Consider the following 27,108-nt stretch of genomic DNA (forward strand, 5'->3'; position numbering starts at 1 on the left):
TAATTTCCAATGGGTTCACAAGCTTGTCGTGAGTTTATTAATAGCTCATGATTGCCTCCTGTGAAATAAGGAGCTGCCTGGTCCTCATGGACTTGTGCGCACCACAAGATGTCACTTTCTGATGTGGACACGTGTGGCTTATACACCGGTGCGGCTTATACGAGAACAAATCTGTTTTTTTTTTTCTCGAAACTGGTCACCAGCCAGTCGCAGGGCACATATAGACAAACAATCATTCACACTCACATTCATACCTATGGACAATTTAGAGTCTCCATTTAACCTAACATGCATGATTTTGGAATGTGGGAGGAAACCGGAGTACCCGGAGAAAACGCACGGGGAGAACATGCAAACTCCACACAGAGATGCGGAGAGTGACGATTTGAACCCAGGTCTTCCCGACCTCCTGACTATGTGGCCGACATGGTAACCACTCGATCTATCCAATGGAGCTTTGTCCACAGTTCAGAAAATATACCATAGCCAACTTTTGATGAGTAACTTGCTGCAGCATAGAGTGATCTTTTCTTATTATTAATGACTAGTCCCTGGCACTATTAGCTGATGAAAAACTGCCTACGGCGCACATTCATCACAGAGGCTCCATTTATAGCACCGGGACGTTCACCTGGCGGGGGCATTGTGTGCATTATCTTCACAAGCAGAGCAGAGCCCAGCACGTTAATAGAACCAGGGCCTTCCGCTTTGGCGCTCCTCCTGCTCTGGGGAACATGCGGGGGACAGCCCTGGTTTGAGATAAAGAATTTACCGCTGCACCACAGTGGCGCCAACGGCCCGACACTTCCTGTATATATACGATCAATCCCGCCACTGACCTCTTTCCTTCCTTGAACACTTCCATTTATTCTCAGCACACCTCTCCTCCTTGGACCGCCTCCTATCAATCCCCTCATTGATCAGTCAGTCTCTAACTATGTAGTTCGTCCATCCGTCACTCCCCTGCTTTCTCGTTGTCACTGTTGCAGGCTCAGACAGAGATGTAAGAAGGGAACAGGACAGATGAGGATTCATCCATCTTTCTTAAATCTGTGTGTGTATGTGTGGAAGGAGGAACGTATGGCATGAGTAGGGCTGGATGTTTTACAAACAGCCCTCTGCAGTATTTGCAACAGTCCCTCACCGGGTTTTCAGAAAGTCAGGAACAGTTGTTAGCACAAAAAAAGGTAATTTAGATGATTTATCTAAAACCCACAAATAGGACAGAGATACTTTTATTTGCTTACTCAGTGAACTCTCTGGTTTAGACCTGGTTCTCTTTTCTACTTTTCTATGACTGACAAAATTATATGATTTATGTTGTTGGATTTTGTATAAAGTAATTTAAGATGCTTATAATTGTTGATAATTATGTCCCAACACATATCTTGAGAGGGCCGCACGGTGGTCTAGTGGTGCATGTTGGCCACACAGGAGATCGGGAAGATCTGGGTTTGAATCTCCGTTGGGCATGTTCTCCCCGTGCGTGGTTTTTCTCCAGTTACTCCGGTTTACTCCCACATTCCAAAAACATGCATGTTAGGTTAATTGCCAGGGTCCAGGGTATACCCCACCTCTCGCCTGAAGTCAGCTGGGATAGGCTCCAGCACCCTAGGGAGGATAAGCGGCATAGAAAATGGATGGATGGACAGATCTTGAGACTGGTGCAGTCGTACAAAGGAGCACTGGACATTCATTAAAATTACAGTAAAAAATTAAATTAAAGTTATTCTTGAACAATTTTTTTTAACTTTTACAGGTTTATTTACATACAAGATATGAGGTTTTCAAATAAAAATACAACTTTAGTCTCATATTACCTGTTTTTTCTGATAAAAATACAGTGGATGCTGTTGGAAGGATAATATAAAATAATGTTAATGTGTGCTAAAGTTGTTGTTTTATTGTGATTAGATTTGACTGTGCTTTCTTTTGTTTTTTTAATGGAATTCTGTAAAGCTTTATACATAAGCTTTATGAATAAATATACTATTTTTATTCTTATTATTAAGGATTTTGACTTTGCGATTTGCTGGCAACGAGTCCAGGGTGTATCCCGCCTCTCGCCCGAACTCAGCTGGGTTAGCCTCCAGCTCACACGAGACACTAATGAGGACAAGTGGTATAGAAAATGAATTGCTACATGGATTTTTAATATGTAAAGAAATATGTAAATCTTTTGTAGGGTGCTGTAATTGGTAGACAATCTTTAAAATTAATTTTACTTGTGTTTGAACCCTGATCTTAATTATTTGAATGTGTGCCTTTATGTGTTGCAGGACTGGCTGACAGAGAGCGCCAGGCTCATCTCCAAGACGGGCCACACTGTGCAGTGGGTGACGCCCCTGGGTTTACCCATCATCCAGCCATACCACCGCGCGCGTAACCATGTGGTAAGCAAACATAACATTGGACTAGAGGTGGTTAAAGGGTAGGACGAGACAAGATTTTAACATTGTTTTTAAGTAAAGTGCAGTGAAAAAATATATGACGATATAGTGCAGTCTACTAATTTAATTTCTACTACGTTCTGCACTCTGGGTGTATGCTGCAGTCCCTGCCTCCACCCACCGTGACAAAGAGACTGTAGGAATGATAAAAGGGCTCACTCCATTCATGCTGTTGTTTTATGGAACAAACGTGCCAAGGTGCTGTAACCAATGCACAGAGTGAACTCTCTTCCTGCCTGTTTGGATGCAAGAGATGAGGGAAACAGACACACATGCACACATGGCAATATATTGAGGCCGACAAAATTATCGAGTTCATTTTCATTTATTTTGTGATGAATACGTTTTTATCAGGCTTAGTGTCCACAAGACTTTTTTTAAAAATCTTGTCATGTTTTAATCTTGCGAGATCTTGTGACACCCCTAGTAAAGTACTTTCTCTAGACAGAAGTGCTCTAATAAAGACATTATTGGCATTTTTCATGAAGAAAGAATAACATAGATTCAAATTTAAACTACTAAAAGCGTCACGTATGCAATCCATGGCCAGCTTCTTGCCTCCCTTGCTGTGCTCTGGCAAACAGTCCATTTAATTGTAGGTACTGCCAACATGTAGAGTCCAAAATCATTTTACATGTGATATTATTAGCCTTTTTTTTATATGTTCAATGTTTTCTCTCATGCTTTCCACTGTACTAAACTCAGCACTTTGTTAACTTAAAAACTTTTATTTTACTGATGTAATCATCTAATTTGCATCATTGACCACAATGTGTTTTGACCTCAAAACTGAGCTCTTCAAAAACTCTGGCTCAGTGCTTGTGTGTGGCCAGGTAATAGAGAGCTTTTTTGGTTTATGTCGTAAGTGGAAAAAAAACATCTACTGTAGGGAGTTGTAACAACAAGCTACACAGACCTTGTCATTATAATGTATTTGTGAACGAGGGTGAACAGGTAGTGCCAAATGTATTTTGTTTATTTGTGGCGGCTTGCCACAAATAAATGGATGTATGTGAAACACTGATCCAACTTTGGAAGGAGTAGTACTTTGTCACCATCTTGGAAATAAGCTTCTTTAGCCATGACAGTGCATGATATGCTGCTTGCTCCTTAGAAAACATTTGCACAAATTTGAGAAAAAATAGAAGTGCCAAGCTTGCATCACTTTATCGGCTTGCTATGCTACCTAATCGGTTAATTGTTTAAAAAGCAGGTTTTAGTTTGTTGATTTTCAGTTATTTTAGCCTCAATGGGTATTTGCTAGCGCTGCTTAAAGCGCTGCATGCTTTGCAAGTTTGCAAGTGTTCCAGCTAGACTGTGCTGATAGTGGCATGCGATTGGTTTGAGTGGACCTAACAATAAGAGCTCAACAACATCATTAAAGTTGTTTGTCACCATGGAGATCCTGACAGCGGCATGTCTGAGAGATAAATGTCAGTTTACCAGCATGTCTGTAGATAGCACACCGAGGTGTGTGTGCGCGCACGCGCGTGTGTTTCTGTTTCTTTTTTTATGTAGTGGGGACACATTGTATTGTTTGTCCTCATTTTGGCAGACTAATTACAAGTTTCCAAGATGGAACGAACATAGATTGTGTTAGTGCTTGTTACATACCGGTAGTTACATAATTTGGAAAAAGCCTGAGGGATTGCGACCTCAGACTTATTAGCTAAGTAAATGAAGGACATATAGCAGATGCCAAACACATGCAGGCAGCAAGGCCATAGACCAGCCCAGTATGCTGTCCTCTCTCTTAAGTATGACATCAAGCAGAGAGTTGCTTTAGAGGGGGAGTGACACCTCCATAAGCAGGTGTGAGAGAGCGGCGCTGACAGATGGTGAGTCCCCCGAGAACGCATCTCTCGTCCTTCACATTCCCCCTGATTGGGTCTGCTTCAGTTAATGTCCAGCATGGACAAGGAGGCTGATTAGCCCTTTGAAGCCTTAGTATTGACACACGCATGGATGAAGTGTGGACTTCATGGACGAGGTAGGTTTTAGCGTCACAGATGACTTCCTTCATCCCCTGCGATAATACTATAATCCAGTTGCATCATTGAGCAACAAAAATGAAACTAACTCCCAGAAAGGTCACTTTCCCCTTCCACAGCGCATAGATGGATTGAATTCAATCTCCCATTCTCCTCTCTGCCTCTTAAATCCAAGGCCACTGTGTTGCCGGGGGGTCATTAGTAATTAGAAGCGGGGTAGCGTTGCAAGATGAGACATCGGGGCACTCTCGGAAAACCAATAAGTGTTGGGACAGTCACTGCATGACATAACCACAAAGGTTTGTGTCTATGTTTGGACAATTCCAAATATAATCACATGGCTGATGGAAGATGGAGTCATTACATGGAGAATGAACATACATGGAGGCTGCCTAACAGGATTGGGAGACACTAATCGGATCAGAGGTCACTCCAGCTCACATTCCTTGTTTATTTTTTACTCTTTCCCTCCAAAGCGATGGTGCAGTGAAATCTCACTCTCGTCTGATGGCGATATTGGGGAGTCATCAGCTGGATATTACTGGATTTCTCCAGTAATAGCATGGCAACTGGTTTGGGATCAAAAGTCCTGGACCAGGCCAGATGCAAGAAGGTTATGCTGGGTTCTTCATCATTTCACTAGACTTTTAATAATTACACATCATTTCTTAATAGATGGGGATTGTAAGGTGACAGGCAAAATTAGTGCCAAAATACTGTAGTGCAATTTTTTAGACAGAGAACCCTCATTCTCACTGTGGACTCCCACTGGGTGTTTCTTGGAACGCTCACCCTATGAATTGGCAGCCTGAGTCAATCACGTCCAGTCATGCATTAAGATGCCTCTTTTGCTTCTCTGGTTCCCCGCAGAAATTATATCATATTGTATTATTATTATATTGCATTATATCATATAAACTGCTCAAAAAATGGAAACACGTAATCAATCACAATGTCAATCACACTTCTGTGAAATCAGATTGTCCCCTTAGGAAGCAACACAGATTGACAATGAATTTCACATGCTTTTGTACAAATGGTATAGACAATAGGTGGACAGCAAGACACCCCCAATAATAATAATACATTTGATTTCTATTGATAATTTTTGTGTGTATTATATATATATATACTGCTAAAAAAAAAACAAAAAAAACACTTCGAAAACACATAAAATCTAAACTGGGTGAAAAATGATCTTGAATATCTTTCCTGATAATAACTGGGTGATGTATTAGTAACAAGGCACTGTTGGAATGCCACTACTCCAGTAACCCTAATGAGTGGGGCTACATGAAGAGATTGTGGAACATATAGATGCTAAGATACCCACAGTCTACATTGACACCAAAACAGCTAGTAGCTCAGTATTCCAACATACGCCAATGGCAACTGCTATCACAGCCAGAGATTGAGGAGGTACTGTACAACACGTTAATGCTACGGCAAGGGGGATCCAGGCTGATAGATCAGAGGGGGAGTTAACTTCAAGACTCCCCCAGAGATTGGGTACCAGACGAGCAAAATGAAAGAGTAACTGACCTGAGAGATAAGATCATGGCTAAGATAAGAGCCTGTCAACCCCGACACAGACTAGCCAGAATAAGTGAAGTACCACCAGAAAGTCTCCTAGCTGAGTGAATGCAACAATAACAATCCCTACTGCGACAATCACTGAAACCAATGAGCTGATAAACAGTACAACAGTAAAAGGTACAAACAGAAAAGGGGTACCCAAGAGGTACAGTCAGATGCCCATACCTGAGGCTCTGGAAACTGCCAACCAAAGACTCCAAGCCTTGGCTGCAAGACTGAGGAGATACACAAGAGAAATAGAAGCCAGGAAAATAAACCGGCTGTTCTCCACTAACCCAGCTAAAGTGTACTCCCAGTGGCAGAGTAATACCACAAGAACTAACCCACTAAGGCTGGATACTGAACAATACTTGAAAAGCATATGGGAGAGGGAAAGATCACATAACAGTGAAGCACAGTGGTTAAAAGATCTAAGAGCAGACCACAGCACTCCCCCTGACCAAGGTCCAGTAACCATCACAGTGGCAGACATCCAACAATGAATCTCAGGTATGAAGAACTGGACAGCACCTGGCCCAGACATGATTCACACCTACTGGTTGAAGAAGCTAACCTCACTCCATGAGCGCCTAGCAGCACAAATGAACCAACTGCTAAAGGATGGAACCCCCCTCGCTAAGGGGCGAACAGTCCTGATTCTGACCAGTCCTGACCAGTCCCATCCAACTATCAGCCGATAACCTGTCTCTCCACAACATGGAAACTCCTGTCGGGCATCATAGCAGCTAAGATAAGTGGGCACATGGATCAATACATGACAGAAACACAGAAAGGCATTGGTAAAAACACCAGAGGAGCCAAACACCAACTACTGGTTGACAGAACAAAACCAGACAAACAAACCTGTGCACTTGCTGGACTGATTACCAGAAAGCCTATGACTCAATGCTGCATACATGGATCCTGGAATGCCTGAAGCTGTACAAGGTCAACACCACTCTAAGAGCCTTCGTTGCAAACTCAATGAGGCTGTGGCAGACCACCCTTGAGGCCAACTTTGAGCCAATTGCGCAAGTCTCCATCAAATGTGGCATATACCAAGGAGATGCTCTGTCCCCGCTGCTGTTCTGCATAGGCCTGAACCCCCTCAGCCAATTCATCAACAAGACTGGCTATGGATACCGACTGAAGAATGGGGCCACTGTCAGTCACCTCCTCTACATGGATGACATCAAGCTGTATGCTAAGAGCGAGCGAGACATTGACTCACTGATCCACACCACCAGGATCTACAGCGGGGACATCGGAATGTCATTCGGACTGGAGAAATATGGCCGAATGGTAACAAAGAGAGGCAAGGTAGTCCATACAGAGGGCGTTGCACTCACAGAGGGCATAATAGTAGATGTTGAGGAAAGCTACAAGTACCTTGGAATACCACAGGCAAATGGTAACCATGAAGAGGGGTGGCTGGGTCGGTTCATTTGGAGCTGGACTATGCAGCTATGGCAGTAGACCAAGCTGTGGGCTCCACCATACACGACGGCTCTCACTGCGCTGCTGATGGAAGACGTGGAGGTTTGGTGCTGCCGACGCAACATTGTTGTGTGACATATCTGCAGGCCAACCACGTCCCGTGGTGCCGGCAAGCTAGAGGCGCCAGGTGTTTGACATGATACAGTACATGTCCTCTCGCACCCAGGTGTTAAGGCTTCTACGTACTACTTCTACTACTGTTGGTGGGAGCCAAATTTGTCTGGCCTGGCCTACCAAGGAACATCCGGGCCTGGGCGGGGTCCTGCATTGCGTGCCAACGTGCAAGATCACACATCAAACCAAGGCACCGTTGTCTTCCCCAGTGCTACATCCCCAAGGACCTACTATCGGCCAAGTATCTGCCATGACAGACATCGGGCCCCGTTACGGCCCCCTTATCATGGGCCTTTTCGTGTGTTGGAGGCCGGGATTAAGGGCTTTGTTGTGGATATGAGAGGTAGGCCGGAGCGAGTGGCTATAGACCGGCTTAAGCCTGTTTATGTGGATGTATGGGGGTGCCGGTTCAGTTGGCCAGGCCCCCTCGGTGTGGTCTCCCTCGTGGCTCAGCCTCAAGCCGGGCCCCTGTGATTCCCCCTGCCTCTGTGCCTGCACAAGAGGACCCTCCTGTGAAGCGCCGCCATTTTGGCCGACAGATCCGCCCACTGCGGCATTGACGGTTGCTGTTTATTGTTACTGTTTTGTATCCAGTGTTGGCCGCTGTTGGCTTTGTTTTTTATTGGTAAATTCTGGGAGGGCTGTATGGTGATCCACCATATTAAGACGTTCACCAAGTGTACTTCCGTTTCCGGGTCATGAGGTTGTCGTAGCTGTTGCTAAAGAGTTATTGTTGCTTGTTGTTGAGTGGAGGGTAAACTGTTTGGTGCCACCTATCCTTGACTCCTGTCTCGTTGTGAATCACATCTCCACAACACGCTATTTTTGGCAGCCCTATAATATGCAATATATTTTGTATCTATACACCCACTCCACAGGCAAAATTTCACCTTCATCCAGTGTAATGAAATGTAATCCTGCATAAACACAATCAATTACAACCTGACCTACAAACAAAGAAAGAGCTTGCAGACATTTAAGCATCTGAATATGTTTTAAGACAGAGGTTTTCATATCGTTAGGCAGGCCTCCCCTGGAAGGCACCAGAAGGACTTGAAGGGCGGTGCACCATCTTGAAAAAAAATACATCATGGCAAAGTACATCTTTTTCACAGTGCCATGTTACGGAGTAGAGGAGGGCCCGACGAGGGCCCGACTGTATTATATTGTCTGAGGGGAGGCTGACCCCTGTTCTAAGAGATTGAGATTGTTAGATTTAAATTGCTGCCAAAAGTGCAGTCTTCAACAGATCTGAGTGAAATTTGGTTTTACGCAACAACTCCTAACCCTGCATAGACATTAGAAATTTTACTTAAATTGTAGAAAGTTTACATTTACGATTGGATTCTCACCTAATTATTCATATTCATCAATTCATCAATACTGCACTGCATGTTTCCAGTAGAAACTACAATGTTCAATAAGTCTGTATTGTTAACAAAAGTGACAAAAACAGAATGCGGATTGGGTTACTTTTGTTTGCTTCTCTTTGTGTGGTGTAACAGCTGAGCGCTGTGCCATTTTTTTAATTCTAGATAGATGGACACATCCCATCTATTATGCTATTAAAGTACCAGTGGGTACTGTTGCCAAAGTGCTATCCTGATTACTGCCAAAATGTAACGAGTCCTTCATTGGCGCAAGTGCCAGCCTTGCACCAAGTTTTGTCAAAATAAGTTATATAGTTTTCGAGTAATCCTGTTAACGGTGATCGAAAGTATACCTTCCACTTCTTTGCTTGGCACAGGTAATAAGCAACAATTTCATGACACATTTCAGGACTGATGGAACATTGTAGTTGTAAATGAGGACACCTATGCATTTGTCCTGTCTCTCCTTTTTGCTTACCATTGCTTACTGTGTCCATTTGACTTTGTATAGAAGCAGCACAGTTGAGTGAGGGAGTTTATAAATTCAAATTACGTGAGGGAAGTGTGACTCTAAATGTCGTGTAGATGCCCTCTCTGCCTCCTTTGGCATCGCAACATGAGCGAGCTGTTCCCAAGGGTAACATAGTGTTCCGTTGATCTTGCAGAATCTTGTGGCATTTTGAGGTGAAATAATAATAAATGCGGCTGGAGTTTCAAGGACAAGCCCTCGAGATATGAAAGTTTGGTCAAAAGAATGTATGGAAAAAGGTCGCAGGGAATGTGGTAGAAGAATGTGTGTAACTACAAGGAGGTGATGTAGTCCAACATCAGGTGACCATTGAGGACTGAAGGGTTAGAGCCGCCCCCACATTTATTATTAACTGAATGTGATAAATGGGGCCTCCTCCTCTTCTTTGTATGTGGTTACTGATGGCTTTTGTACGCATGACCATCTGGGTGGCAGGTTTTGGGTGATTTAGACCACAGGCGGCCGGCATCCCCCGCTGACCCTCTCTTTCAAGTTACCCAAGGTCTCATTCTTCAAACCCTCAGGGCTTCGAGTCAAGTCTCATGCACTGATCATGCACACTTGCATTATAATAAACAGGGTATAATACAACGTACGCTGATGACCTCATTTACCACCTGGTCTTCCATTCATCACACCAAAGGTAGCCTCTATTGCTTTTGCATCAAACTTGCTCTTCTCCTTGATAGGATATAAAATTAGGAACATGACGGACACAATCCTCCTAGAGAGTCGATGTACGAGATAGCAACCATGGCTGAAAGTAATAGGCTTTTTAACCACACTGCGCCTCTATTTTAATACCATTTCTTGATAAATGTCTGATTATGTCATTCATCCCACTGCAACCTTCAAGCTATCGACTAGAGCCATCAAAGTGAGTTGCTTAGCAGCTCACTGAATGTAGCTGTGATCGACTTTAATCCATGTAAACACCCGTCAGCCTAATTCTGTAATGTCTTCGCCTTTCCTTCTAGCAAGTTTGTATTAGTCTGTGTTGGATTTACAACAGGGATGACATGTTGAACCTCTTTGATATTGAAAAAAGTTTTTTTTTTTTTTATTAGATACACTTTGCCACATTAAAAATGCTTTTGATTATACTACTCACAAAAAAGTTAGGGATATGCACAACTGTTATGTTAAAGAATAAATAGCAAGTTGTGCATTAAGTGTGTTAAGTATTGAACATGTTGGACATGTGCATTCAAAATAAGAGAAGCTCAAATTAAGTTCACGTTTAAAGTTTATACAGTAGCACATTTTAGGGTCACCCTGAAATGTATCTGAAATATCCCTAACTTCATGTGAGTAGTATAACTCTGCACTATGTTTACCTAAAAGAAAACCCTTCTTTTCCAAAGCCAATGTTTGGAAAAATATTCCGATATAAAGCTTTGTTTAAATGATATTTTCAATATCAGTGCCGTAACAACTGGTAGATTGTGATAAACAAAGGATAGATGCTCAACAGTTATTTGATGAAACTGCTTCATTGAGCATCATCATCTAAAAATTAGCATCATAACGCCTCCTTAGTTGTATGCTAACAACCTAGGTTGGTTACACATTTTTTCCAGTTAGCTTCCTGTATTGCAACTGCATCTCTCCAGATCACTGCTGTATGTGAGTGACAAAAGAAAAGCTCAAGGAGAAGGAATTTGTATATTAAGTATTAACCATAGAAAGAAAAAAAGCACTGTCTTATATTTGGGTCAATACAGCAATATAGCAGTACGGCAGTTTGACAAAAAATGTGGAAATTTAGACTGGATGACTGATGTGCCCTTAAGCAAAGTACAGAGAGAGAACTAGGGTCTTGCTTTTTTATGTTCCTTGAAAACCCCTGTGATGTGTGATTAAATAATTACATGTTTAATCATTTCATCATTTAACATTTATTGTAACTACTGACAAAGGCAACATTTCGAATCAATTAATCATTACGTTTTCAAAGGTTGGTGGTTTGGACCTTCCCAATCTGAAATGTCATAGTTTTTCTATAAGACTGTTCTTGGAATGCATTTATTGAAGCCAGATATTTATGCCTCAAAATTAATCAAAACACAGATTAATTAAGCACTCACTGTCAATATGTCAGCGGATCCATTTCTGCACGTGCTACCTGCTTCGTTCTAACCAAAGGTCTTTATGGCCCGATTTCAAGTCTGGCGCTTTTTGTCTATGCTGATTTAAATAACATCAATAAGCATAATAATTGAAACTGCACAAAGGAAGTCTGCTGTGGGGTGGTTTAAGTAACTTATTTCCCTCCTGAAACCATCCACGGCAATGAGCATAACGTTCTTCATTACTGCAGATGTTGGGTGTCTAAGCTCTGGAAGAGCTCACTGGAGACACTGGAGGGTTGTGCACTTTTAGAGCTTTAGCGTTCATTCCATAAAGGAAGCTAAGAGGCCTAATAAAAGGAGCTTTACATCAACATTATGAAAATGAATGCAAATATAGTTGTATTTGATCACATCATTCTTTGCCAAACAGATTTCAGGTGCACAGTAAACTATGTAAACAGGAAAACATTTTTCCATAAAAGCCTCATTCCATCGGTACCAAAAGCTCCATCTTTCTTTGGGGACACAAGTCAGGGTAAACAAAGCAGAGAAGGCGCCTTCACATTTACCTCTCATATCTCCATGCTGATAGTCGCCTGTCGTACTCACCCTGGCAAGGTTCCAAAGGGTCGGGGACACTGCAAAGCCACAGATGGCTCGGCACCACGGACCGTATGGACTCTCAAGACTTGGGAGATTAGCTCAGCACGTTGTATCGTCCACGAGGAACAACTGTCTGTAAAAGGTTGCTGTTGTGATCGTTGAAATGAGAAGGTAAATAAACTGGCAGTTATTGAGCCAGAGGTAATTTATTAATTGACATTTATCGGTTTTGTTTGTTATCATTACGCAAACACTGCACAAGCACTTTCCATGAAACTTCGTGGAGGGTCGGTGTGTGCCAAAGCAAGAACCACTTAGTTTGGAGCCATTTGTGAATAGTTTTATATTTCCCAGACGATAAGACCAATAATACATCTGAAAAATATATTGTCTTACATTCGGGGTCTAGAAGCCAACAGGTGACGCCAAACGACTTCTCCACAAGCAAGTCAGAGCTTTTCTTCCTGTCACTCACAAACACCAGTGACCTGGATGCAGCTGTGACACAGAGACGCACAAGAAAAAAGGTCTCAAAGGTTATAAGCAAGTTAGTAAACAGACGAGATATGATGCTAATTTAAGATAATGGTGATCAACGAAGCATAGTCATCAATCAACTGTCGAGCAGCTAAGAAATATAAATCTTATTCATACTGAAAATCTGATTTCTGATTTGATCATTCTCCTAATCCTTCTAACATCTTTCGTTATTCTCCATGATATTAGAATATAGTGAGCTAACAAAAACAACTTTTGACAGGAGTTTGTCACTTTTTCCATTTAAGTCACGATAGACCAAAAAGTTTAAAAAAAATGGTATGGTCTGGTCATCCTTTTGAGTTAAGTGTTTTTTGTTTTTTTATTGACTTCCGTTGTCTTTCAATTCTAACATTTTGACTGTTAGCAGGACCATACATAGCCAGCTACTGCCCTGTTCTTGCCAGGGCGTATCCTGCCAATTGCAGAAACTGGCAGCAGAAACATTGTTAGCTATTTTTTTTTCCCCATTTTTGTTCACAGTTTAATCTTTGTCAAGGTCTATGCTCTACTGAGTGCTATTCTGATTTTATTAATGGATCAATTTGTTTGTATTTTATAGGGGAAAAACATCCCTAACTTGTAATAAACTGTCTTCTGCCTTTGATCCTTCAGAGCATCAGTCTCACACCATTGAGTAAGATGTTAGGTGAAAATAACCAATTAAGTCCATGACAATGAACAGATTACAGGTTTTGAGGTCAAAAGTCATGGTGATTTTGACGTCATAAAACAGGGTTAATGACCATGACCCCAGACGTCATATATTTAATAGTTTAATATCGATGGTTCATGGTTCTTAGGTCTAATATTGCCATGAGCAGCATGATGGATCAGTCCTAAGACTATGTCTTTATCTTCCTCCAGCTGAAGAGCACCATACAACAGCTCAACGTCCAGATCAGCCATGACACCAAAGAGTAAGTGTCACCTTCTAGCAAATTTCGTCTCTACTTCATGCATTGTGAATTGAAATGTCCCCTAGTTAAAACCTCAGCGCCCTGTCGTTCATTGATTTCACTGACATTTTACAAACTATTTTTGATTATCCCACTAACACGGGACAGAGTGTGTCCCTTTTCAGCTCAATGCAGGACTCGTACTTTTGTTTGTAAATATAGTATAGTTTAGTATAGTTTCTTCTTTCAAGGGACAGTTAGCAACCCTATATGGCACCCATCAACCAGGAGTGGTAGCAAGTCAGCCAACATGGTCGCGTTGGTCACTTTAGCACAAATACCTACATTTCTACAACAGAGAAATAATCCAACAAACACAAAATGTATAAATTAGCGGTGCTCCGGTCAGGGTTTTGTGCTACCAATTCTGATACCGGTCATCCACGAGTGAGATCGGCTGATACTGATACTGATTACATGGATTAACTGTAAATTTTTCTATTTATTTATGATGAGTGCCAGAGACACCGTATAGGGTGGAAAAAGTTAGAAAACTTCCAAGGGCCCGTGACTGCCAGGGAGCCCAAAAAAATAGATAATTATTAGGAATGCTCCGATCGATCGGCCACCGATCAGTATTGGACGATTTCCGTGAAAAATCATGTGATCAACATATCCCGATAAATGCCTTTCAACGGCGATCACAGAAGCGGTTCATGTGTGGCTAACACTATTGCAGCCCGCTGCGATCCCTGCGTGCGTGTAGTGTCTTGCCCTAACTCACATCTTGGCAGGTGTCCTCCTCCCACTTTCCTTAACACTACACAGGCGTCCCAAAACAAAACAATCATGTCTGCTGTGTGGAACTTAACTGCCAACACATGCCATGAAAACAATATTGCGGGGGTAGCACGTTAAAAAGCTTTAATACGGCTTTTGAAGAACAAACACTTGACTGAGTATGGTGAGTTTTTGATGCTCACGGTGTTCTCATCAGTCAAACGGCAACTAACGCATCCATGTGGACAACACTCGCCCATGTGTGTGACAGTCAGAAGGCTAGGCTAATAACCCAAAAAATAACGGAATTCATCGGATGAGATGACCTGCCATTCTCAGCGGCGGAAGACAGTGGGTTCGCCGATTGCTGTCTCGCTTGCCTGGAAGTCCCGCTACAGTAGAGCTCCACCGATGTACTCTCACATCCAGTCTACTTAAAAAAGGCATCCTTTGTAAGTTTCATGGGTGATATATATGCTCTTTTCAAAAAGTAAGTAAAATATGTTTTTGTCTAAATTGAGGTGATTTTATGGTTCCTTTTTTCATATCATATAGCCAGTAGCAGGGGTGCAGCCAGGAATTCTCGATCCCATGGAAAAAAATCACTGGACTTCCAGGTAGCAGTCGCTGTCTTCCACCGCTGAGAAAAGCTGGTCATCTAGGCCAATGAATTCAATTATTTTTCAGGTTATTTGCTTAGCCTTCATACTGTCATGCTGTGTTGCCCAGCAGTGACTATGTTAGCTACCGTTTGACTGACTGCTGCTGCACTGTGAACCTCGAAAACTCACCATACTCCGTCAAGTGTTTATTCTTTAAACACCATAATACATTAAAGCTATTTGGCGTGCTACCCCAGCGAGATATTTTTTTGTGAGCCATAAAAGAACCTGTTACTGGTGCATCTCAATAAATTTGAATATTGTGAAAAAGTTATTTGATTTCAGTAGTTCAAGTCAGACAAAAAGACCAATTAAAGGTTGAGGAAGACTTTGCAGTTTATTTGACGATAAGAGTACAATAGTTAACTTAAGTTATTGAACGGTTTTCAAATTGTATGAGATACTAAATTTCATCCTTTTATTAGCAGTAATCTATACAGTAATCATAAAAATAATGAAGTAATGTAGAAATACATTCTTGAAATATTTCACTCTGTGTGTATTGAATGTATAGAATGTAACTTTTTGAAGAGAACTACTGAAATAAAACTTTTCAAACATATTCTTAATTATTGAGATGCACCTATATCATTTGCTGCTGATCCATGAATCTTCATGGCAAAATTCAGTCATATGCAGTAGGTGGGTATCTAGGATGGTATCTATGATGCGCTGCTGATCTGTTTGTCCTGTATGGGCGTCAGCATGTGTGTGTCCTGAGTGGGTGTCGGTTCATTTCAATAGATGATATCTGACCTTAAGGATGACAGAGTGATGACTTTGTTGACACAGAGGAATGATGATAAAGGTGAATGCAGGTCTAAAGCCGACTGAAGGGAAGGCAAGATGGAATGAGCCCTCTAGAGACAGATGACAAAGACTGACAGCTGCCTCCTCCCTCACACTTTTGGTCTGACACCAAATGCATAGTGCTGCAGATCAGCATTAATGCTGAAACACAAGCCTGAAAGTATTGTAGATTTTTTACTGTCACATGATTCACCATTGCTGGGGATCTCCATATACACAATATATGGGCAAAAGTAGTGATACACTCTTGTTAATTTATTAACTTAATCAATCCAGGGTTAGTCAGGACACCTTAGTCCTCCCTAAATCTTAATTCCTCTTAGCAAGACAATTATATGCATTTAGGTCAGTATCAATGGACAAAAACTTCCACAGAGACACTTCAACATCTGCAAGGAGACCGACTTAATGTAGTCTTCCTTTTTTACTTTGTTTAGTTTGACTGAGTCTACTGTTAATTATGTGTCCAATTCATTACATTTTGGATTTATTTAAAGACATGTCAAGACTTAAGGAAAACACATTTTATATCAACAAATGACACTGAGTAAATTACACACATCAAAGTGTGAATATTTCATCCTGTTTAATTTTAGGATAATAACTACAGTTCTTCTTTCGTTGCAGGGTTAGCACATACTGTAGTTTTAATATTACTGTATTTGAATTGATATACTGGAGAAAATGATCATATCTTCTTTTAAAGGCTGCTGTTACTTATCTTCAGATACACTATATTGATACCAGACTCTAATAATAATGGATAACATCACAGATGCTAAGATCCTTTCTTTTAGCATGTACGCCCAAAATAAATACAAATGAAGGAACAGCAAACTCAGGTATGACACATGATACATATTTGTGTTTGGTTGCACTTTTCAGGAGGCCAGACACGATGAAACAGAAGAACGCCTTCCCACCAAACTTCATCCACTCGCTGGACTCCACCCACATGATGTTGACGGCTCTTCAATGCTACAGGTAAACATGCAACACAGCTGCGTTCTTCGCGACTCCAAGTACCATAAAGGTGTATACAGTGGATCCCTGCACTTTTGCGATTCACGGACACGGAAATTTGCTGATTTGTTTTTTCTGCAGAAAACACAAAGCATTCCCTAATGTGGACAATAACATGAAACAAATATTTATAAAATTACATTAGGCAAGCAGTGTGGATCATGTTGATACAGCTTGGAGAAATGCGTTCTACGACAGTCAGCTGGGATGACCCAGTGGCCCGCGGAGTAGGAAAGCCTCGTACAACCGCTAGCATCTTTAGAGTGAGGTGGAGGCAGCCCCGCAACAGACATAAGCACTGACGTCCCACTAGCCCATGACTTCATCTGTTCTATCGATCATCATTATCATTCATTAGTGGTGGATACTTATACAATTGATACATTTTACAATTTAAAGTAAGTTTAGTTTAAAATAAGTGTGTGAGGCATATTTAGGGCTAAACCTGGATTTAAGCATTTAGCTTGTTAACTTCAGTCACTAGTGAACAATGGCAATTGAAGGTAAGGTTTTGAAACTGAATCTCATAATTACAAGTCACTTTTATTGTAAATGGTGATCTAAAATCAGAGAACACCAACATCTAGCTAGCAGGATGCAGGAGCGAGCCGTGCGTTATATAGACATTTAAAATAGACATTTTCATGGGCATATAAATTACGCACAGATTTTTGCCATCTGCTGGTAGGCGTGGAACGTAACTCCAGCAAAAAGGGATCTTCTGTACATACTGTATCGTCACTGCTTATGGAAAAACCTGTATCTCCACTTAATGATGATAGATTTACTTTTTAACATACATTCTCAATGTTCTCCTACATGGCCTTTTAAAAGCCAGTAGCTAGGCATGTCACAATAACAAATTGTGTGTAGGACAATAATTATCCTACATATTATTGCAGATAAACGATATTATTGTCAACATTATTTTTGAAACAATTTCTTTCATTAATGTTATGATAATATGTGGCATAATAATGTGGGTACACCGTATCAAAAATTTACATGTATGTGAAACTTTACCCGAACTGTACTGCTTTACTTACTCATTTTACAAAATCACAACTCCCATTCAATATGACCTTGTTTATGTGGCAAGCATCTGTAAAAGCGTTGTCTACATTTCTTTATATTATAATGAATGCAGACAATCGAGGGCGGCATGGCGTGCCTTGGAGGTGGAAAAGTGCTATACAAGTGAAAGACTATTTACCATTTACAATAATACATAGAGCACATTTTTAATCTTTTATTCTTTTTCTCTCGCTTTTCCATCTCAAAGCTTTGGTTTGACATTTGTCTCAGTCCACGACTGTTTCTGGACACATGCCCTCACCGTGGACACCATGAACAAGGTATTCACTTTCACTTTGACTTCTTTCCTGTGCTCCAAACTGTCTGAATTCTCCTGCTGTTCCTTGACCACACCGGCCTTTTTAGAGCTGTTTGCCATGCCATCCTGTCTGATCGTGTGTCACCTGTGTAGAATTCTCCTCTTTATGCTGATCAAGCAGCATTAAACGTGTCTCGTGTCAGTCAATATCGCTCGTCTTTACTTTAAAGGCTTTTATTTTTTTGCACTTGTGTTCTCAAATGGAGCAGCAGGATAATATGTTTTTGAAAACACAGACGGTCTGTTTCTGCTCTTTTCTAGTCGATGCTTATGCTAAAAATAGCCACTGAAGCAAACAGTATACTGTATCATCATTTTAAGCAGTTCACTCCTAATGTCTTCACACAATCTCAACCAAGTCGACCAAGCAGTCCTCGTTTGGTACAATTATCCTCTCCCATAATCCTCCGTCTCTTGATGAGCGAAGTTCCGCCCACCTCATTACACAGGTAATTGAACTTGCAGCCAGCAGAAGCATTTAACATATTAGTCAACACTTCAAGCATGTGAAGCAGCACTACCAGCCGTTTTTCTGAACTAACTTGCGATCATTCCACCAATGAATTTGGCAGGTCCACGCTCAAAAGTCCAATACTCGTGGATGCAGCTCATATTCCCATTGCTGGCATCATGTTTTGTACTTCTTCAGCCAGCACACTAGTTTAGTATGGATCAACAGCGCCTCTGCTGGTTGCTGCCAAGTATTGTAATAACCACCCAGTATGGCTCCCAAGTCGCTAATGTGTTGCGTGATGGTGCTGCTATTTGAACTTCACTAGCCAAAATACTGATTACTTTGGAATGCAACATCTGCCTCCACCTTGGTAGGTCTGTCGGGAGCAGTTTGTGGCACTGCACAGTCAGCCCATCCTCCAAGAGTTGTCCGACTTCCTGCTCCGCATGTACTGCACTGACCATATGTAAGTCACACCGTAAGTCAGAAAAATAAAGTTGCTTGAAAAATAAAGTAGACTCAAAAAATACTCCAGGGTGTTTTTTAAAGGTTTTTTTTTTTTTAAAGAAAAATCAATAATTCTAATAATTTATTAGATTTTTTTCAGTTGTAGTAGTAGGTATTATATTTCATATTTATTTATGTATAGTTAATCAGGACTTTTTGTTTACTGTATAATTTTTTGTTCCAATGTGTTTTTTAATAGTTATAATTAGAGTTGTCCAATAATATCGGGCACCGATAATTATCAGCCCGATGTTGGCATAAAAATGTGATACCGGCCAATATTGGTATCATTTTTTTCCGACATTGAAAGCAGATATAGAGCTTTTACTGCCAACATCGCCAAATTGCAGTGTAGTGAATACCGTGCCGCTCACAAGCCTATGAGGAGGGAGTAATTCTTTATTTAGCAAGCAGAGTAACAACAGAGCTCACAATGAACTTACCAACTCCATAGAAATCGCGGGGGGATTACCATTCCATATATCATTGTTGCTCACAGAGTCTTTAAAGAAAGAGCTAAAAAAACAAAAAACATCACACAGCAACGTAATAGGTAGATACGAACAGACAACGATTATACCAACGAATAATGCTGACAAAACCAACAACTATGTGGCTGCGCTGTAAGTGAATACAAGTAAATGTACTTCATAAAGCACCTGTCTACATAGAAATTGAAGTTAATGCCTCTCGTTTATACATTCAAACACGCACTAATATACTTGGGAAACAGTTAGGCACCAAAATAATGTTTTGATCTTCTCAGATGGCTAAGATAAGATATATGTATATACCTTTTATATATATATCCATCCATTTTCTATGCCACTTCTCCTCATTAAGTTATTACTTGACTTCGGGCGACTGGCCAATCGCAGGGCACATATAGACAAACAACCATTCACACTCACATTCATACCTATGGACAATGTTTTTTTTGGAATGTGGGAGGAAACCGGAGTACCACGCACAGGGGAGAACATGCAAACTCCACACAGAAATGCCCAACGGAGATTCGAACCCAGGTCTTCCCGATCTCCTGACTGTGATGTGTGGCCAACACTTTTATTGCAATACAATACCAATATAAGATAAGAACATGAAAGTTATCAATTCAAATAATAATCAGCAAATGAGCATACCATAAGCTAAAAATAAATAAAATCTTTCCAAAAACTTTTTTATTCAAGAAAAAGATATGTGATGTTACATATATCGGTATCGGTTAATATCGGAATTGGAAATTGAGAGTTGGGCAATATTGGCATATCAGTTATCGGCAAAAAAGCCAATATTGGACATCCATAGTTATAATATAAGGGCTGTCTGAATTAATGCATTCATCCAGATTAATTATTAATAATTTGCATAATTTGAATATGATTTTTAAGCACACACTGACAACAATGAAGACACAACAGAACAAATGGGTATTAATCGCAATTACCAATAATCTGAATTTATCCATAGCTGTGTGATTACCGATATAATCAGAGTATTTAGTTACTTTTATAATGTTGTAATTTTATCATACTATCCTTTTTTTATTACTTATAAAATGTTGTAATCTTATTGATCCAGTTTCCATCCATCCATTTTCTATGCCGCTTCTCCTATTGATCCAGTTTATGATGTTAAAATAAAAAATATACTCATATACTCTTTATCTGTGACATTCAATACAAGATTGTATTTTTTTTTTATCTGCTTTTGTAGTGATAGTAGTGCTTATTTTTTATTTTAACATTACTAGAGCTATTAAGTTAACAATGTTTATTATTATTGTTGTAGTTTGAAAATTGTCTGTATGTGGCCTTTTTATGAAGCCTAATAAGGTCAATGTATAAGGTATATAATAAACTGTATATTAGCTGGACTTGTATTGTTTCCCCAGGCTTTTCTGGAATGATTCGCTTGCCCCAGGCAGGCTTCTACTCATCTCGTTTTTGTATGTGATAATTGGACATTATTTGGTCCATTGAGGGTGCAGGCCTTTATGCTATAACCTGCGCCCTCACTCATACTGAGACAAACACTTCACAAAGGGAATTGTTTCTTTTGGACAGAGAAGGGTGTTTCCATTTTTCAACTTTCTATTTTCTCTCCTTCTGTTGGTAGGCCTGACACCAAAAAGAAAACGTATTTGGAGTACCGGAGGCTCATGCTGCTGCTGGCCAAAGTGCCTCAGACAGGTCAGTAGCTGTGTTTGTGCTAATTGGTTGGAAGAGCACTCACATGAAGCACTGGAATGAACCGCTTCACTGGAATATTCTTGTTTTTGTTTTTGCTTGTAGTCATGGGGTTTTATGTACTGTCAATGGGCTAAACCTAAACCCCAACCAGCAAAAATAACCTGCATAAGGCAAATGTTTTGACACGCTAACTTTTTTAGCTTTGGAACCCTAACTGTGTTTATTGGTAGGCAATAGGGATGTGCCGATAGATAGGCCACCGATGAGTATCAGCCGATTTCCCTAAAAAACATGTGATCGCCATATGCCGATAAATGCTTTTCAAACCCGATCACAAAAACCGATCGCCGTGCGGCGGTGACCTGACAATTCATGTCATGACAACACAGACAAGACATGAATGTGCATGTGTGCTGTGTTACATAGGGTTGCCAACATCCGTATTGAGCCGACAAGGAATGCACTTTGTCCCGTATTGCCACGAGAATCAACACTAGTCTGTAAAACTTCCAATCGTTTCAGTTTGACAGCTTGAAACAGGCTGTGCCAATCGATGCCAGTGTGTTTCATCACTCCCTTGTCAAACCTATTGGTTTTTGACTTCTCTTGCATCTTTCTTTATACGCTTTGCCTAGATGTCCGCACCTCGCTAGCTAGCTAGAATTAGCCGCCTAGCTTGTCGTATTGGGACTCCAAAAGGGACTTTTTATCACAGTGACATTTTGTTTTTTAAACAAACAATCAATGCGGGTAGTTTGGAGCTCGTTTTTCTCCCACAGGGAAGTGGATATTACGGCAATGGGCACGTACTATCTTTTTCAAGTGTCTATTGTTGTCATTATACTATATCTCTTGTCCTTCAAACACTATTTGTGTGTTGTTGTTTCATGAACATTACCTATTGGCCAGGGGCTTTTGGAATTGTCTAATGACGCCCCTGGCCAATAGCACTCATCATGAATAAATTGAAAAATATACAGTTAATCCATGTGATCGGTATTGGTATGGGCCGATCTCACTCATGGATGATCGGTATCGGAGTCGGCAGCATAAAACCCTGATCGGAGGATCCCTAGTAAACAATATTTGCAAAATGTGTTGTTTGTTTAGCTGAAAATCCTCCCTTACCAAACTTGGTGATATTCCCATTCATGTTCTGTTTTGGGTCCTATGGCAGCCTGCCTAGACAGGACCTGAATCCATTGTCAGCTGCTGAAATCCATTGTTCTTCTCTTACTTAAAGGTGTAGTGACTACACAAGATTGATGCAAACATTACCTGTACCAAATTTCCACATGAGCAACGAACTTCTGTGAAAAGTCAATAAATGAGCACGCACAGATTGGCATGTGTTCCTTTGACCCCTCCCTGAGTGATGGTTACCATGGTGACACGTCCCTATCAAGCCAGGTAGATGGAGGTCTTGTTACGCAACACCCACACCACCTCTTCCATTCCATCTGTGTGCTAAACTAACTAACACCGGCTCAGTATGGACATCTGGCTGCTGTAAAGTGATTGCTATTAATTGTGTCCCTCCGCTACATAATCGGCTTACGTGGCCCAAGTCAGGTGTGTTTAATAACACGCACAACTCATTGGATCGCAAGCCAAATCCTTTTAATCTTCACTGTGACGGCTACTGAATGTATTGTTCTTGTTTTTACTGTAGTTAATCCAAGAGAGACGGAGGTCATCGGAATTCTCAATGGGACTTGGTGTTGAGGATCATATAGAATGCAAATAGACACTTGGATGATAAATCAAAATCAGCTTAACTCTATTTTGGGGGGGCGATTCCTTGATGCCTGAAAATCTAGGCTAGCGTAATTAACACAGGAGCATCATGTCAAGCCACACCTCTGTTATGACGGTAGAGGGGCACAATAGTGTCCCCACACACAGTCACACAGAGTCTGACGTTCTTTAAAAACTTTATTCTGAACTGAACACATCAACAGCAGTGTAATTCCCACACCATATACTGTATGTATCTCCAACTCACAAAAACGTCTCTAGTCCGACACTACCTCATTGTCACTAGATGACAGCGAGGGGCATTCACACACTGAACACACAACTTTATTATGCATGCATGTGTGGTCTAAATAAACAGAAAGACAAAGACAAACAGTAAGTGGATATTCTTATCACTCGCTGAAGTAACTCTTACAGTGGAAGTACAATTTGATGCATTTAGGTGTGCTCGGAAATCCCCGAAAATACATCTACACTCAAAACAACTTCAATTACGTGGTGTCTTTGAGCGCAACCCATCATGGCTCATAATAACACCGTTAAAGGAAAACTGCCCTTTTTTTGGAATTTTTCCCATCATCCACAATCCTTATGTGAGACATGAACACGTCTTTCTCTTTTCTGTACATTTTTTTCTTAAAGGCTTTAAAAAAAAAAAAAGACGTGGTTTTATATCTGGTGTCTACAAATTAATGTAAACCGGAGGCGGCGCTAAACAACTTTAAACCAAATGAGTCAGAGCTATTCTTCCTGTCACTCACTCTCACACACCAGCAACCTGCAGAGGGGTCGTGTTATATTCAGAGTTGTTTTGTATCCCGTTGAATACGATGGTAATAATGTTTTTTTTTCAAATCAATAACACTATTGGTGTAGGTCAGGAGTGCTCACACTTTTTCAGCCTGTGAGCTACTTTTAAGATTTCCTACTATAAATATCGAACATTTATTATACATGTATATGAGGTGCACACACACTTTTTCAGCATACAAGTTACAAGTCAAAATGATGTACCTCTTTCTATAAAACATATAACATGTATACAATTTAATAGGTAAACTTTGAAATACTATTGTAAATATTAATGATTAGTATTTGGCATTCACATATTCAAAGTTTACAGGTAATCAGAGTCGTTGATATCATAATTATATTCAATAATTCCTCAATAGTTGTGTACATAACCTGAGTACCAGTAATGTGGCAGTCAAAATAGCTACGTAGCGTTTAATAGGAGACAGTTCATGGATTACGTCCAGTTAGCATTGGCTATTAAACATCACCGATGACATGAAACGATTATACAAAAGACAATGCAGCCAAAGTCAAGGCAACATATTAAAAAGGTTTCAGCAATGGACACATTTTCAAATTCATCATGAACTAATAGTTTAAGAAACGGAAGTGAATAAAACACACATTTCTACAGTGAAGTCCAGCACACAAAGCAAAGCCATCAAACAACAGAGATTTTTTTGTACATAACTAGCCGCTACATGTCAACACATAACTTTTCTTATGGATATGGACATCTTTCTGATGAGTTTGTTTATCCGTAATCAGAATAATAAAGATGAAAGTTGCATCTCCATGTGTAGCTTGAAACGCCAGGGGGGAGCACGAACGAATGAGGAGGGGAGCATAATGTTCTAATCTACATCTGACATTTACGCGATCTACCGGTAGCTCATGATCAACGTAGTGGGAACCCCTGGTGTAGGTAGCCTCGGCACATAACCTTACCAGTGTGGCTCATCTTTACACACCTAAATTAGCTTTGTCTCCATCCTTTTCCTTCCAAAGGGGACCTCGATCTCGACCGAGTCAAGGAATCCACGTACTTCTTCAGCTGATGGAGGGAGATCGACTGAGCTTGGGCGCCATATTCCTTATGCATCAGCACGTCGATGCAGGCCATGAAAACCCCACCACCACCCCCTGTTGGTTTACAAAGACGTTCTTTGATATCCTGGTGAACCTGCCTGATTGGAGGGCTCATATCTGGGGAAAGGGGCAGGGCACTCAAAGACTTGAATCAGGGAAAAGAAGTTGTTCTCATAACAAACCCTTTTCTTTGGCATGAGTGCCTCTGATTGGCTGTGTGTGTGTGAGTGTGATGGACGGGCAGATATGTGAGGACCCCCACGGTGGACTGACTTCCCTCCATCATTATCATCATCATCGTGAGTGGTTGCAAGCAGGATGCTAGCTGGGAACTATGAGGAATACGGTCAAGGTGGCTCCTCCTAAACATCTCTGGTACGCCTCACTCAACACTTGACAACCATTGTCAAAGACATAACACAGAAAGTGTTCTTCAAAGTAAAACATGTGTTAAATAGAACACTATCAAGATGAAGATGAAGATGAAGAGGCTTTTTTGGCTGCACAGAGCATTTAAAAATAGCACAATTGTGTCTGGAAAGTGTGGCTGAGTGACAGTAAGGTAATGTGAGATGATTAAACACGTGGAGATGTGCCTCATATTTTATAATAAGCAGCATGCTTTGATCTGTTAGTATTCTTCCACAATCATGTTTTACCTCTTATTTAAAAATTCTTTCATTGTGTGGAGTGCTGGTAAGTTTGTGTGCCAGGGAAGATTTTTTGCGGCCGCTAATGCCGCTTTAAAACATTTACAACTAAAAGCCATTGTTTTATTGTGTCTGCTCAATACATTAAAAGAAGAGTCATTATTTTTGGAAAAGTGCTTCTCTGCTTTATTTCTTCAGGTGATTACATAAGGACATTATTAGAGCTGTCGATGCGTCAACACAAGGGACGAATATGACCTAGCGTCTTCTGTATTTTTGCATGTAGTCTTACATGCAAGTGAATACTGTAGCTTATCTACATAGTGGAGAAGTTGGTGAATTACAATATCTTTACCTCCATGACCAAAATACAATAAGTCACTGATTTCCACAAGTTAATGAAGGTATTCTGTTTTTTTCACCTGTTGAGATGAACATAACCAATATTACCAATAATTGATATTGGAGTTACTATCAGATTACGATCATTGTCCTGCCCCACGCCATGTGCCTTTTCAAAACAACAGAAGGGGGCTATAAAAATACTGAGTACTGGACTTATTAACTTATGTATTGTTGAATGGAAGTGATCTGCTCCGTATTCATTTATTTATTTTTATTCTATTTGATTATTTTTCTTATCTCTCCTATCTTGCTTTGTTTTATTTTAAGTTTATTATGGGACTTTTGCAGAGCTGCTGGACATGTGAATTTCTCTTGGAGATAAAGTATGTATCTAATATTGTTAACCAATATTAAACAATAATAATATAAAATGTTATTACATTTTGATAGATTTTGTTGTGTTCCATCTGTATTATAATTACCATGCTTTTCTCACCAAAACTAAATTACTGTAAATACAGTATGTTTATTAATATAATCATTTTAGGATGTCCAAAGTAGTTTGTATTCTAACAATGTATAATAACAATGTCTACAATTTTAACATGTTATTATGTAAAAAAAAAAATATTAAAAAAGCTCTCAACTGAGCTAATACAGCGGTGTGAAAAAGTGTTAGCCCCCTTCCTGATTTCTTATTTTTTAACATGTTTGTCACACTTAAATGTTTCATACCATTATAATTTTTTTAAATATTAATATTGAGGTTTTAACTTGTTTTTTAATGTTTTTAATTTAAAACAAAATTGCATAAAGCATTATAATATTAAATGATAAACTAATACATTTCAATAAAAATAAATAAGAAATTAAAAAATATTTTTGAGCTTTTAATTGTATTCAAAATAAACAATAGTACTTGGATTACTAATTGGATTTGGTTTTTAACTTGTTTTTATGGTGTTATTTATATATTATTATTATTATTATGATTATTATTATTATATATTATA

The 27,108-nt window shown here is 40.2% G+C and overlaps 1 protein-coding gene across 6 annotated transcripts in view; it reads left to right on the plus strand.

Moving 5' to 3' along the window:
- Positions 1 to 27,108, plus strand: part of polrmt (polymerase (RNA) mitochondrial (DNA directed)) — a 61,544-nt gene that overhangs the window by 20,494 nt on the left and 13,942 nt on the right. For 4 of the 6 annotated variants that reach the window (XR_008572623.1, XR_008572624.1, XR_008572625.1 and 1 more), the window contains exons 15-21: positions 2,280 to 2,393; positions 13,606 to 13,658; positions 16,775 to 16,873; positions 18,195 to 18,267; positions 19,134 to 19,225; positions 21,385 to 21,458; positions 25,020 to 25,475. Coding sequence is in view for 2 of the 6 variants with exons in the window: in XM_054788996.1 (XP_054644971.1) it covers positions 2,280 to 2,393; positions 13,606 to 13,658; positions 16,775 to 16,873; positions 18,195 to 18,267; positions 19,134 to 19,225; positions 21,385 to 21,458; positions 25,020 to 25,069 (555 nt within the window). In the remaining 4 variants the exon portion in view is untranslated. Of the gene's footprint in view, positions 1 to 2,279; positions 2,394 to 13,605; positions 13,659 to 16,774; positions 16,874 to 18,194; positions 18,268 to 19,133; positions 19,226 to 21,384; positions 21,459 to 25,019; positions 26,431 to 27,108 lie in introns of those variants that run through there. The other 2 variants (XM_054788996.1, XM_054788998.1) reach the window with 1 other exon arrangement.

The sequence above is a fragment of the Dunckerocampus dactyliophorus genome, chromosome 10, assembly GCF_027744805.1.
Source record: "Dunckerocampus dactyliophorus isolate RoL2022-P2 chromosome 10, RoL_Ddac_1.1, whole genome shotgun sequence".
NCBI lineage: Eukaryota > Metazoa > Chordata > Actinopteri > Syngnathiformes > Syngnathidae > Dunckerocampus > Dunckerocampus dactyliophorus.